Source organism: Pelobates fuscus, chromosome 5, assembly GCF_036172605.1.
Source record: "Pelobates fuscus isolate aPelFus1 chromosome 5, aPelFus1.pri, whole genome shotgun sequence".
NCBI lineage: Eukaryota > Metazoa > Chordata > Amphibia > Anura > Pelobatidae > Pelobates > Pelobates fuscus.
In genome coordinates, this window is record NC_086321.1 from 226,647,634 (window position 1) to 226,662,209 (window position 14,576).

At 37.6% G+C, this 14,576-nt stretch overlaps 1 protein-coding gene across 4 annotated transcripts in view; it reads left to right on the forward strand.

Annotated features, from left to right (window-relative positions):
• SMARCA2 (SWI/SNF related, matrix associated, actin dependent regulator of chromatin, subfamily a, member 2) overlaps positions 1–14,576 on the forward strand; it is a 209,013-nt gene that overhangs the window by 71,652 nt on the left and 122,785 nt on the right. For all 4 annotated transcript variants that reach the window (XM_063455081.1, XM_063455080.1, XM_063455082.1 and 1 more), the window contains exons 5-6: positions 2,968–3,069; positions 4,759–5,008. In XM_063455081.1, coding sequence (XP_063311151.1) covers positions 2,968–3,069; positions 4,759–5,008 — 352 coding nt within the window. The remainder of the gene's footprint in view (positions 1–2,967; positions 3,070–4,758; positions 5,009–14,576) is intronic.

The window sequence follows — 14,576 nt, forward strand, 5'->3', positions numbered from 1 at the left end:
GTTATGGTGATTAATCTGCCTTATTATTTCTCTACTTGTTAGCTAGGTAATCCATTCGTGGCTTCCATAACTTGGTATATGTTTTTACAAAAAAACATGTAGCGAGGCCACAGTAAATTCAGATGCTTTAATTTCTGCTACCCTAGCTGTCCACATTTGGGATAGTGGTTTTCTGAACTAAGAGTTGAGGGATTTAGCTGTGTTCATCAGAAACCTGTGTGGGGACATTTATATTCGAAGAGGGGCAGCGGGATGTCATGAATGTGAACACTATACAGATTGAGAAACAGCGCACACATAAAAATACAGTTTCACATTTTATATGGGTACTTAAATTCACCTATCTCAGCAAACAAATATAGGGATTCTGTGTGGCCCACCACACACTTCACAGTACCCCAATATTGGTGGGTCCTACACTTGTTCCATCGTGGGAGGCAAATTAAATAGTGCTAGTGCTAAATGAGCTAAAGTACATTTAAATAGTCTGTTGTAAGAGCATTGTGAATAAATAAAATGCAAAATGAATATGATAAACACAATAAAAACAAATGCAGTATCGAAAGTAATCAATTACAATTGATATTTCTATATTTATGTGTGTGCTGGTCCTTAATCTGTATTTTGTGTAAATTTTGGTCTCAATGGCAGCACCATTGCTGAGAAATGCATGTTCCGGGTTTGCCCCCAATTCCCTTTTCCTCTTTACTACGAAAGAGAACCTTGTCTGGCCGAAAGGCAGGTGGACTCCCCAAAATCTTTGTCAAAGCTGCTTTAATGGACATCCAGAATGCGCTCACATCAAAACAAGGCCACTTGATGTGCATGTAGTGTGGCAGGAGTTCGATACCAGAATAATATAATATAAGGACTTTTAACTCAGCAATTGAGAGGAGGAAGTGACGTGAGGGATTGCCATCCTGCAACTTTCTGGATATGAGGATTGTTTACAGAAGTAGGAACAAGCTGATAAAAACCCAAAGGTGAGATCGGGCGCCACAATGTGAGGCGTGTGATGTCATCAGTAAGGGGCAGATTATTCAGCGCTGCTAAAAACCACTCCTCCAAAGCATCGCCTGTGATTAGAGTTATCACGAGCAGTCCTTTACGAATCAAAGCACACTTAAGGATATTTAAACAGGATATTAGCAGCAGCATGATACCGATTGATAAAGCCCGGCTGTGACTGGCGAAACGCATCTTGAAGTGTGAAGCATTTGGACGTTCTTTATGTCTCTTACCCATGTGAGTGTATCCATTTCATATTAGTCCACTGACTACCAACGGTGTTACACTATATGTGTTTTTATTTTTATCTTTACAGTGTTGTCACTTTTTATCCCCTAAGGGTAAGTGTAACACTAATTGTAGTGCTATGCACTTTTTTTTTTTTTTTTACTATTGGTGTATCCTTGCCACTTAGTAATTATTTGTATATTCTGTGGGGTAATAGTCTTTCGGATGGAGGTTGAATGAACCATATTACCGCAGGTAAAGGTACCTAGCTAGTATATCTCTGCAGAAAGAGCCATAGTTTCACGGGGGGTTCCTGCGTGTCACTTCTACACTGTCAATAGATGTGCCCCATGATATTAATGGTGAATATATGGAAGAACCAAACTGCACTGGGCCTGGAGTAGGAATAAAATGTCACGTTTCAAGTAGCTCTCTAGATGTATACTATCACTGCACTCTTCAGAGAGGAGAAAAAGGCATGTGGGAACTTAATCAGATTCGTTGGGAAGAGATACACTAAGCAAGGTAAAATTCATACTGAACACATTAATCCTCCAAAACTAAGAGCTATGTTGATATCTCCACCTCCTCAAGTCCAATAGTGTGATGTGTAAAAGTGGTATGTGATTCCTCTGCTAGAGATTGGAGAGGTCTGTTGTCACTTACACGCCAAGGTATTTCATTTGATCTTTCAGATTTAGATTATTGCCCCACTCCTGCTAATTTATAAACGGGGTTAAGTTCTATTCAAAAAGAGAGATGATCCCTCTTTGCAGCTCTGCGCAGTCCACTAGGGCATCTCATCAGAACCAGCCATCATAATGCTTCTAATAGAGAAGCATTAGTATTCAAGGCACATGCACAGCATCTGCAGTGCTTCTCTTAGAGAAGCATTGAATCAAATACTTTTCCTTGTGCTGGGGCACAGCACATTTGGGAAGAACACTCTCCTGGCTTTCTGAGGGTGCAGCCTACACACTTTATAAAAGTCCTGATTTCTATTGCCAAAGTGCATTCACAAGTGCTTAGGAGTGTTCCTTAAAGCCTAGTCATATTAAATAAGTTGTTGTTCTCTGTGTAATACTGTGTGAATTGTATTCAAAAGGATTACTTACCCTGAAGACGGTACTTGGTTTTGGCATCTGTTTATAGTGGAGTTTGGAGCTACACAATCTACAAATGACAGTGACTGAATTCCTAGGGCAACTTCAGGGTACTATTAGCAGGCACCCCCATTACTTTGGGTGTTACGAAGGAGTTAAACATTTAAAAAAATAAAATAAAATAAAACATACATAGTGTTATTCACTAAAGTGAGAATTATACATGACTTCAAAAAAGGTTGAGTAAAATGAAAATTATTTGTGAATTCATAGTGTATTTCAAATTTAAGCTCAAAGTAGCCCGACTGAAGCTAAGCTTTTAATTTAAGCTAGGCCTTAAATTTAAAAATCATTTTAAATTCACATAGGATTCTGGACAATTCTCACTTCATTGAATTTCACAATTTAGATGAGAATTGCTGAATTTGAACATTTTTCCAATTTAATTCTATTTTCAGAAATCTGACTTTAAATTTGAAATTCACTTTGACTTCCAGGAGATTCTCACTTTAGTGAATAATCCTGACTAACAGGTTGTCTCAATATCATAATGCTGAAATGGAAAATACATCACTTAGAATATAAAATATAAATATGAAATTGTAGCTAATTTTTATGTTATTTGTAGGTATGGCAATGCACCCGATGGCTGTCCCTCCTCCTGGAGCAGGATCAGCACCTGGAATGGCTGGACATTCTGCCAGTATGACCCCAAAGCCTTGGACAGAAGGTAACACACATATGATTTATCTATTCATTATACCGTAAAAAAAAAAGTATGATCTAGTTAATTTAATTATTTATGCAGAAATCAAAGAATGATACTAAGCAGTACTCAAACCCCATAGCCAAAACAAATACTGTTAAAATTTTTACTGTTGATTTTAAATTTAAAATCCCAAATATGTAGTAAGATTTTACAGATTAATCCAAATAGAAAGTTAATGTGTATTAAATAGAAGTAAATAACTATTCTCAATCCCCTCGAGGTGCTAACGGGTACCATCAAAGTGTGTATTTCACCTCCACATGAGTTACTAACCTGTGCTGTCAATATGTTTCTGTCGACCCCACAAGAGTAGCTAACATATTCTCCCAATGTGTTTATTTTGACTCCACTAGAGTTGCTAACATGTAATAACAATGTGTTTACCCCAACTTTACGCGAATCGCTGAAGAGGTATACCAATGTAAATATTCTAACTTCACAAGAGTTGTTAACATATCTTACCAAGGTGCTTATCTTCACCCCACAAGAGTTACCAACATGCTCCACTAATGGGATCATTTTACCTACATTTGAGTAACTAAAGCATACCATAGAAGTGTTTTTTACAATTCCACATGAGTTGCTAACATGTGCTGTCCACGAGTCTATTTTAACTCCACAAGCGTAGCTAACATGCTCTACCAATGTGCTCACTTTTACTCCACTAGAGTTACGAAACAGGCGATATCACTAAGCGTACTTTAACTCCACGTGAGATGCTAACGTGGTCTGCCAATGTGTATATTTTAACTTCACAAGAACTATTAACAAATGTTACCAATGTGTTTATCATGACCCCACACGAGGTGCTAAATTGCTCAATCAATACGCTATACCTTTAACGTTACAAAAGCTATCAACGGGAAGTACCAAAGTGTTTATTTTTAAACTCACATGGTCGGCCAGTATGTTTTAACCCCACATAGGCGGCCAGCGTGTTATACCATACGGTTCGTATTGGGCCCGCCTGAGCTGCTAGCATGTTGAACCGAATAGTTCATCTTAAACCCTCATGAGATATCAGCTTGATATACCAAGCTGCACACTTTAAGCCTGATTGAGCAACTGGCACGTTATACCAATTTCATTAATCTTAAGCCCTCATCAGCCGTTAGCGTGCTATACCATAGTGTACACCTTAAACCCATTGGAGCTACTAGCATGCAGTTCCAACCCGCTAATCTCAAGCCCTCGTGGGCTGCTAAATTGCCATAGCATATTGTACATCTCGAGCCCGTATGAGTGGCAAGCACAATATACAGACCTGTGTGCTTATTGTTTTCTCCCTGTTCATTTTATTACCTACACCGCAGATGCTAGAGCGCTTAAGCAAGAATGACTCATGTATATTATTAACCAATGTGAATTTTACCTTTTTATCCTTTTGTATTGGATGATTGTATGTTACCATCAAAACTAGTGGAAACCTTTCCACAACAAAAACAAAGAATTACAAAAAAAATTAAAATAGAAGTAAATAGAAGTAATAGTCTGCTTCTAGTAGATGGTAGCATATTGAATTGATACTTTATGAATCACTGCTTAGTCTTTTTGTTGCTTTCTGTTTTCTGTCCTCAATCATAACTGGAACACTTCTCTATTGCCTTAGTATTCTTATTTTTTAAATAAAAATGTCATTGTAATTGTTAGGACAAGGATCAGATATGAATGTTCCAAGCACTCCTCAGAAACTTGTTGTCCCACCACCAAGTGGAAGGCCTTCTCCGGCTCCTCCCTCTGCTCCTCCTTCTGTTGCTCTGCCTGGGCCATCTGTCCCCCAGCCAACACCAGGGCAGCCTGCGCCTATCGTTCAGCTACAGCAGAAGCAGAATCGTATTAGCCCTGTCCAAAAACCTCAAGGCTTAGATCCTGTTGAAATACTACAAGAACGGGAGTACAGGTAAAGCAAAACTTATGTTTTCCTTTCAGGGGACATTGTCTTAAAGGGTTATTCCAAGCACCATGACCACTTCAGTGAGTTGAAGTTGTCATGGGCCCTGGTGTCTGTGTCTGGTTTCTGCAGCTGTGCATTACTGGGAAACGGGACCAGTGTACTCCTTGCATCAAATGGTTATGATGCTTGGAGTAAACGTTTAGTAAACGAGTAAAGGTAGTGTGTTTTTTTTTTTTTTTGGTTTTTGTTTTTTAAATCTTTTTCACCAGAAAGTGTTATGTCTTGCATTACAACACTCTGTCAAAGCGGGATTTGGGTTGCAACATTTAAAGTTTATGCTAATTTCTAAAGCCAGACACAATTCTTTGTTCATGATTTGTATTCGCTCTGCCAAACTCCCAACTGCAGACAGCCCATGTCAATGTATAACACCTACAGTGCATGGTAATGAATTATGAGCTTCCATGATATATAATAGGTTATTCATTTTAATCCTGCTTATAAAAGCTTGCTTTCTTTGTATTCTTTAAAACTAGTGTTGTAACCTGTACTTCTATTTTATTGAAGTAACAATAGAGGAGATTTTATTTATTTAAGTGTTGTGTTTTGAAAAATAATGCAAAGTACTAAAAGCGGGGCAATTACCCTGGAAACCAGTGAAACCAGTGGAACCATTGGAAACATCCTCTTGTTAACTCCTCCCTTTTTACCTCTTTGTAAGACTCTTCAGAACACTCTGCTGTGATAAATCTCCCTCATAGTCTCAATAACATCCAAACACCTAGAATTTTCCATTGCTTGTTATCTCACAAAGGAAACTGGATTCTTAGGGTTTTTTTTTCGTTTGTTTTTTACTTTGGCTCCTTTGAATTCTCTGCAATGTTTTACTTCTAGAAAAGGGAACACAACAAGCACCATAAACAATACAGATCGCTGTTGTGGTTATGGTGAAAAAAAATTGCCCTTGCTCTTCCCCATTGTTACAAATCAAGCTGTTTTTGAATGGTTTGACTTCTCACCTGAAGTTTGCCAGATGCCGCTCCTCGCCTCTGCTAATAACGCTGGAGAGCTGGAACTTCAAGACCAGTTCAAAACCGTTTGATTACTTACGTTGGGGGTGGAGGTGGGGGCACTCTTGGAGCTTTTGGAGTGTTCATTTAATCATTTTGGATTTGTACAGTGTTTATTTTTATTTTTTTCTACTTTGTAAGCTCTGGTTTCTGTGCCTTATTTGATCCATTCCAATTTTGAAACCCTGTTGAGAAGCAATGTTTAATTTAATTTTGCTGTTCATGAAGAAGCTAATGAAACATGATCACGTAATCCTTTGTGCCCATTAAAAAGGCAGTCATTCATAGGCAAATGACACAGAGGAAAGCACTGCAAGTTACAGATGTGTCCCAGATTGCCCATATTCTTCCTCTGCAAATTGGAAACTCTGTACCACATTTACTGTAGGGAAAAGAGGTTTTGTGGATCATCACTTTTGATACATGAATGACATATAACCCAATACTAGTAATTTCTCTTGGGAAGAGCTATGGCATATACTTTCATGTGTACGTTATACAATAGTACATGCATTTTAAAAAAAGTGTGAGCTGTTTTAGCAAACTTGTGTACTGTTGCCCAATACAGAGTAAAATCTCCAATGATCAGTGTTGATATTAAACTGTGCATATCTATGTAAATTTCCAAGGTACCCTAAAGATAACTGCTCTGAAATTGTCCATTTTATTGTCAGATTCTGGTTTATCACAATAGCATGTATTACTCTTCTCTTTAAAGAGATTCTGTCATACAAAACAGAATCCTTTATTAATAAGATCCTTATCTAATCACAGTCCCTAAACCAATGCTTGTCTATTGGAAACACTCACTTCTACTTTGAACTGTACTGCTATATACTATGTCTGCTTGACAACCAGGAGGTGTGTATTAAGGGAATTTATACAGATTCCTATTTCTGTTTAAATGAACACTTTTACAGTTGGCCTTTAAAGCGGCACGGTCATGCCAAAGTTACCTTTCCTCTCTTATTTCCTCTTCTCTTTCTTTCCCAGAATCTGTTCTTCTTTTATTCCTATCTTATCAAGTTTTCTTTAAAAAGGCCAAATAAAAATCGATAAATCCCATAGAACTAATAAAATAAATTAAGATGCGACCACAAAAAAAGTAATCTGTGATGCCTAGAAAATAATTGATCTTCACCCAGCGAGGGCTCCGCGAAGACTGAGTTCCGCAGCGTGGTAAAGACTTATAAAGCCTTCCCACATTCTGCAATTTGACTCAGAGCGCTGTGATTGGTTGGTTTATGACAATTTTGAGCCTTGCATGGCAATATGCATTAGCCAAAACAATGTCATTATACAAAATCCCTAAAAAAGGCAGGGGAATGCAGACAAAAGATTTAAAAGCATGGAATAAATTCCCCATTTTAGTGGTCATAATATGTTTACATACAATTTCCAAATTTAAACATTTATTAGCTATCTTACAATAATGCAAATAGCAAAATACTTCAGTCATGGTGGAACTGTTAGAGGGAGTTATTTTTACAATATGCATTTATTTTTTTTAAAAAGCGCAATAAACATACTAATTTGTTTTAGTGCATATATCTTGTTTGCATGGCGTTTGCTCTCATTTTTTGGTTACTGCATACTGGTACAAATTCAATAAGTTGGGACAATCAATAGAACCAGACTACAGTGAAGCACATGTAGATTGAAGTATGTCTGTGACTGTATGCTGACATTTGTGTCCAACTTTAAACCCCAGCATCTCGCATTCCATTCCATTATAATAGAAACTTGTGATGTAGTCCTGGAATCTGTTGCAGCCGGGACATAACTAGAGTTTATTTCAGAAACGCCATGTAAAATTAATACAGTTCATTTTGATTTTCTCATTAAATAGAGAGAGTTCCTGTTCACTTATTTACTGACACAGTATATATTGCAGGCCTCCTGTTGCTAAGGTGTATTTTAGCCAGAGACAGCTATGACTCTTGAAATACTCCACATCTATTATTAACAGCACAGTACCCACGAGACTCTGATACAATTCTTCAGTCCTAAATCACAGACTCTCTTTGCTTATACACCAGATACATATAAAAAGGGAATACAATAATAAATCATGTATTCTCCACAGAATGTATAGGGGTTGTAGAGAGCAAGATCATACAATTGAAATGGCTTCAATGAATCCCCAAACAACTTGTATTTTTGGTTGTTTTTTTTTCCTTTTTCTGTAGGTGTAAAATATACTTAACTTTGGCATAATTAATTTTTTTAAGAATCCATAATTCTGCTCTGCTCAGTTGCATTATTTCTTGCACTGATAATCCCACCTTGTTTATTCAGCTGCATGATTACCTAAGAATTACTATGAAAATGAGCATGTTATGCATTATTTGCCATTTTTGTTTACAGTATGATTTTCAAATATATGATCTAAAGTTGTCTAGGCAGAAGTGCACTGATAGTTAAACCTAGAGCATGTTCCCAAGTGAGTACTCACTGTGAGCTAAAGCAAGCTCTTTTTTGCCTAGCCTAGGGCAAAACATTACTTTGTTGAATTCACATGGTGATAGGCTGGGGCTGCTGCATAGTCTATATACAGCCTCTACTACAAAGAAGATTTATTGCCTGATGATACCAGATAAATTATGTTTTCATCAGTTGTAAATGGTAGCCATTTGTTCTAATGTAGGCACAGTTAAAGAGGAACTCTATGCACTTCAACAACTACAACATGCTACAGTGGTTATGGTGGTCCCTTACAGGGAACAAAGGTGGTAGTTTGGTGCTGTTCCCTGTAAGGAATCAAGCTGTTTGTGAACAGTTTGACACTTACCTGGGCACTTCTCTGTCTTTGCGATTAAGCTAAAAGGGGTGTTTTCTTTTTGCCCTAGCTATATCAATCTTTGCATTTTTTTTGCGCATTCATTATCTGAGTGTCAGCTGAATAGAAAGTTATTAGCATTCGTTATTCAAAATATATTTTGATCATTTGTAAAAAAAAAAAATGTTTTCCTGCTATCGTACGATAAGCTAAAAATTCACTGGTCCATTGAAAACATGAAACTGTTCCTTTCTCCTTTTGTAGACAGGATAAATTGTAGCGTTGCACCCAAACTCCATTATGTTGTGCTCAATGGTAAACTTCTGCAGGGTTCTGCTGTGGTTATAAGAAACACATCTCATCAGGCAAGTATGTGCCTCCATACAAGCCTTACTTACCTTATATCCACTTCTGATTTAAATAGAAATACCTTCTTCAATTTACTATCCAGACATTTTGTACCCAGACAAAGCAAATTATACATATACATATCTCATAATTGAACAAAAATATTTATTTACGGATCTAAAAAAAAGCAAACAAAACACTTATTTACTTTTTGTAATTGACATGTCTTCATCAACCTTAAGAAGCAAACATATATGAATGTTTCCTTTTTCTTGTCACTGAAAGAATGTATAATGTATGTCATGCTGCATGACTGACTCCTTTATGGTAAATACTATTTATAATAGAAAGTGTTTTTGCATACCTCTAATTCTCTTTAGTGGTGTTTAAAGGGGGACAAATACACATAGCATCAGCATGATAACTTTTACTTTGACTTTTTCCTAGTACAGGCGTAATAGTATTTGCTTTTGTGTAGAAATTTAACATTTCTTCGATGTACTATATTAATTTCAACATCTCCCAAAGGAGTATTCGTCCAATCTTTTGTGAATATTGAATTTAATCTCTGTTAAAAAAATGTCTTCCTCATCTAGAGATTACATTGAATAAATCCTGCTGTGCAATTTGCACTTTGCCTTTACGTTTGCTTTCAAATACAGAAAGATGCTAATGAGAATTGCAGTAACAAGCATATTTAATGATTTCAGTGTTTGACTTTTGATACGTTAATAAATAACCTGCCTACTCGGTTGTTTGCTATTGCTGAGCATCTCTGTGCATTCTTATGTCTTAATTATTTGAGTCTAACAGTTGTTTGTTTAAAAAATAAATTAAAAAAATTAGATTTTCAGCCCCATTGTGGAATGCTAAGCAGCAATAGGATGGAATTGTCACTTTACTGAAAAAGGCAGTTCCTTGTTTCTTCATCCCCATGCTTATTGAAGCACTTGCTGCTGGACCACTTCTGTGTCAGGAAAGCAACGATCACCTGTGATGCTTCAAGCTCTCTTATTTGTGCTCAGGCATCTGCAGTAAAATGTGGTACAAGTGCATTCCTGCTTTTGCATGCCTTCAGTAGTGCTGTACACACTTATTTGTGGACTTAGAGGTTAAAATACTTTTTCTCTCCTCATGTTGAAGCTACAACGGCTGACTTAAAAAGAGAGTTCCTCACTTTGAATTCAATTTTGTTACTTCACTTGTGTATAAATTAGCTGGCCAAATCAGAAACAGCAGAGCGTCAAATTGTTCGATTACTTTTAATCTCTTAAAATGGTGGTCCTGGGTATAATAATAAAAACAGCAACACCTACACGGTTTCTTGTTTTTAAATATAACTGCATGTTATCATGTTAGTCATTAATTTAGTCACTTGCATACTATCCAGTAACAATGTCCAAATGCGTAAGGAGCCTATATTGCTATGCTAGTGTCTGTAATGTAGTTAAAAGTATAGCATATTATGAAGCAAGATAGGGTACAAACCAGTAGCACAAACTGTTCTGGTAATAAGTTGTTAATAAATGAAGTATATATAGATCCAGTATATATACACACAGTAAAGGAGGAGACTATATTTAAAAGAAGAAAAACTACCACAACAAGAGGACATAGTCTTAAATTAGAGGGACAAAGGTTTAAAAATGAGACAGCCACTAGAGCCTCTAGTGGCTGGATTAACCCTCAGTGTAAACATAGCAGTTTCTCTGAAACTGCTATGTTTATAAAAAAAAAAGGGTTAACCCTAGCTGGATTAGGCACCCAGACCACTTCATTAAGCTGAAGTAGTCTGGGTGCCTATAGTGGTCCTTTAATAATTAAGCCAGTGTTGTATAACTTTCCGTGTACCAGTTGACTATAACCTCCATAATCCTTAAAGGATCACTATAGGGTCAGGAATTCAAACATGTATTCCTGACCCTATAGTGTTAACACCACCATCTTGCCCCCCTGGGCTCCTCATGCCTCCATAAATATAGTAAAAATCTTACTGTATTCAAGCCTGAAGCTGTAAATCTGCATGTTGTTTGACTCAGAAAAACAAGCGGTCTGCTGACATGTGGTAGCCTGATCCAATCACAGTGCTTCCCCAAAGGATTGGCCGAGACTGACAAGGAGGCAGATCAGGGGCAGAGCCAGCATGATTCAAACACAGCTCTGGTCAATCAGCATCTCCTCATAGAGATAAACTGAATCAATGAATCTCTATGAGGAAAGTTCAGTGTCTGCATGCAGAGGGAGGAGATACTGAATCACAGGATGCTGTGCACAGTGCTGCCCTGTGCTCTGCTGACAGCAGATCTGAGTAGATGGAGGCATAATATGCCTCCATCAACTCGGAAGTCCCTCTGGTGGCAGTCTGAGTGACTGCAACTGGAGGTGTTCCTAGCTTTCAATGTAAACACTGTATTTTCTCAGAAAATACAGTGTTTACATGAGAGGCTGCAGGGAGCTATAGTTCTCACCTGAACATCGTCATTAAGCTGAAGTTGTTCAGGTGACTATAGTGTCCCTTTAAGGCTTGTGCTTTACAGCAAAAAGATTCTGCTAACATTGTAAGTCTTATTATCGAAGTAAATGAACAGACTGCTATTCAACACAGTATGGTTGTGTATAAATAAAAGGAGACTGATCTACTTAAGAAAAATGTAATCTTGAAAGACCACAGCAAAAAGGATATCTAATGCAGGATATTCGTGAAAGTGCAAGTAATTGTGGGTATTCTTTTACTGGGCAGCTGCATTAGTCTTATCCAAAATGGTTTAATTAGGAATTCCAGTTAACGTTGTAAATAATTGAGATAATTAATATAAAGGTTTACATGTTTTCACCATAGTTGCATTCTGATTGACATTGATAATGTATTTCACTTGTAAATGACACTGTAATTTTGTACATACAGTGTGATGACTTGTAAATTGTCAGATTGTTCTTAATGTAAAATATAGCTTGTTTTAATGAACAATCCTTCAGCGTTATTGCAGTTCCTGTCTACAGTATGTGACTGGTTGATCTCCACTTGTATTACAATAATTTTTTTTTAACTCAAATATTTAAGAAAATTTGCATTGTTTAAAAGTCATGTTGATTCGGTATGAATTTATTCACTTTCTTTTCTCCAGAGCTTATTGTGTTGTTTGCAGCTTATTGTGTTGTTTGCAGCGTTTTCATTTTATTTTCACAATTGCATTTTTATAGCAGTTTATTTATTTTAGTGCCATTCATGCACCTTTTGTAAAGTGATTTCCTGCAGTCATGCTCTAGCTTACAAAAGTGAAACATTTTTCACTTTGGTGCATCCAATCATACATTTCTTTAAAAATATTCTACTAATAAAAACTACCCTTTTGTATGAGAATCACTCACTGACCTGGTTATTTTTATTCTCCCTTCAACATATGTTGTATTCACTAAAACATGAACTGTAAATCAAATCGCCAAACAGTTAATGAGCCAACTTTGTAATTATAGCTAATTTGGTACATTTTTGCGGCCTAAATGTATATTTGTAGCCTAAATTTTGCAATTCGTTGCAGTTTTATATTTCCTACAATTAATTGTTTAGTGAATAAACATTAATGTCCCTTCAGACTTAAACATAGTTTGCTGGAAGTATTTGTTTAAAGAACCTTCCGCTGCTCAAATACAAAAAATTCACAGTTTTGTAGATATAATCTAAATTAAAACATACATTTAATTAAGCATTTTTTTCATTGGGGTATATTTAAAACCAGGTTCGACAAATCCCAGGTCGCCATGGCGACTAGAAATCTGTCCTAACGCGTGGGGTTTGTCGGCCCGATCAGCGGTAAGGGAGAATGGAGCTGGCCGGCTGATGGACAGTGTAGGCAGCAGGTTGAGTGAGAGTGGAGCCACGGGCGGCAGGGGAGCTGACATCATCTTGCTCTGCTCCCTTGCGTGCCATGCTGGGTGCCAGGATATGATGCCACTCCGGCCACACTAAGCGGTGAGTGAGCGTGCACTCAGATTCTCCTCATAGAGATGCATTGCAATTGCCTGTCTCTTGAGTTTAGCTCCACTGAGCTAAACAAACCAGGAAGTAACAGGACCAGTTATTTGGTTGACAACCAGGTTAATTTATAAAAGTACCATTTTCTATTTTGTTAATTTAAAAACACAAAGGACACACACAAAGCATTTCAGCAAGCTAAAGAGCTTTATGGATCCAGAGTGTCCAGGACACTTCAAGTTATATACCACACAGTACAGTGCAAGTTTACATTTCCGTGTTATCAATATCGTCAATTTAGTTGTTTTTGTTGTCAACAGGGTTTTAAAATTGTAATTTTTCCTTGTCTGTATGTGTGTATTTTATATATATATATATATATATATATATATAGATAGATAGATAGATAGATAGATAGATAGATAGATCGATCGATCTATCAGGGCTCGACAAAGCACAGGTGCCATTTGGAGTATTTGTTGGTAGGTATTTGTAAACATTAGAAACTTTAAAACAAGAAAAACATAAACTAGACATTGGTATGCTCCTGTTTCAGGTCACAGGGCGTTCGTCAGTGCTGCTAGTTAAGGATGGCGTATTGGGAGTGTTGGGAGTTCCTCTGGTATTGGCGGGGAGTCCCAGTGTATTGAGCAAGGCTAGGCCCTCTTCTGGGTCTGAGATCTTAAAGGCTTTGTCGTCCTTGGTGATCCATAATGCTCATCTGTACGTGAGTCCCGCAGTTTGGAGAGTGGTGGTGATGGGTTGCATGCTTTTGCGCCACACCAGTGTGGCCCTGCTTAAGTCCTGGAAAAAGGCAATGCGGCACATTTCGGGTGCCTCTTTCAGGTCGTTCAGACCTTGTTGTAGAATTTGCACCTCTTCCTCTGTGGCTTGGGTGTGGGCTGTGACTGTTTGCCCTTGAGGTCTGCCTGCCTGTGCCTCTCTTGCGGCGTTTCATGCTCTAGGAGTGGAAAAAAGACATCTGCTGGATCGGCAACAAGCTCGGAGGTAATTCCCGCACTTTGTTTCAGCAGGCGAGTCGTGGACCGGCTGAGATCAGACGGTTTTAGCTCTAAGCTGTCGGAGCCGCGGGAAATGCGACCGCTCTGGTGCGCTGCTTGGCTCCGCCCTCCCAAATAACACTTTTATATACTACTTTTCTCTGAAAAGGCAGCGTTTACATTTAAAGGATTGCAGGGATAGGCTATTGAATTCAAAACCACTACATTAAGCTGTTGTGATTCTGGTGACTATAGTGCTCCTTTTAAGAATTTTACTTTTGTCAATTTTATACCTAATGTTTTTAGCTGGCTCCTAGATTAAAAGCAAATTTGTCAAGCTCTGATATAGAGGTATGTATGTGATTTTATATGTGTATGTGTTTGAGGTATGCACTGATTGTAT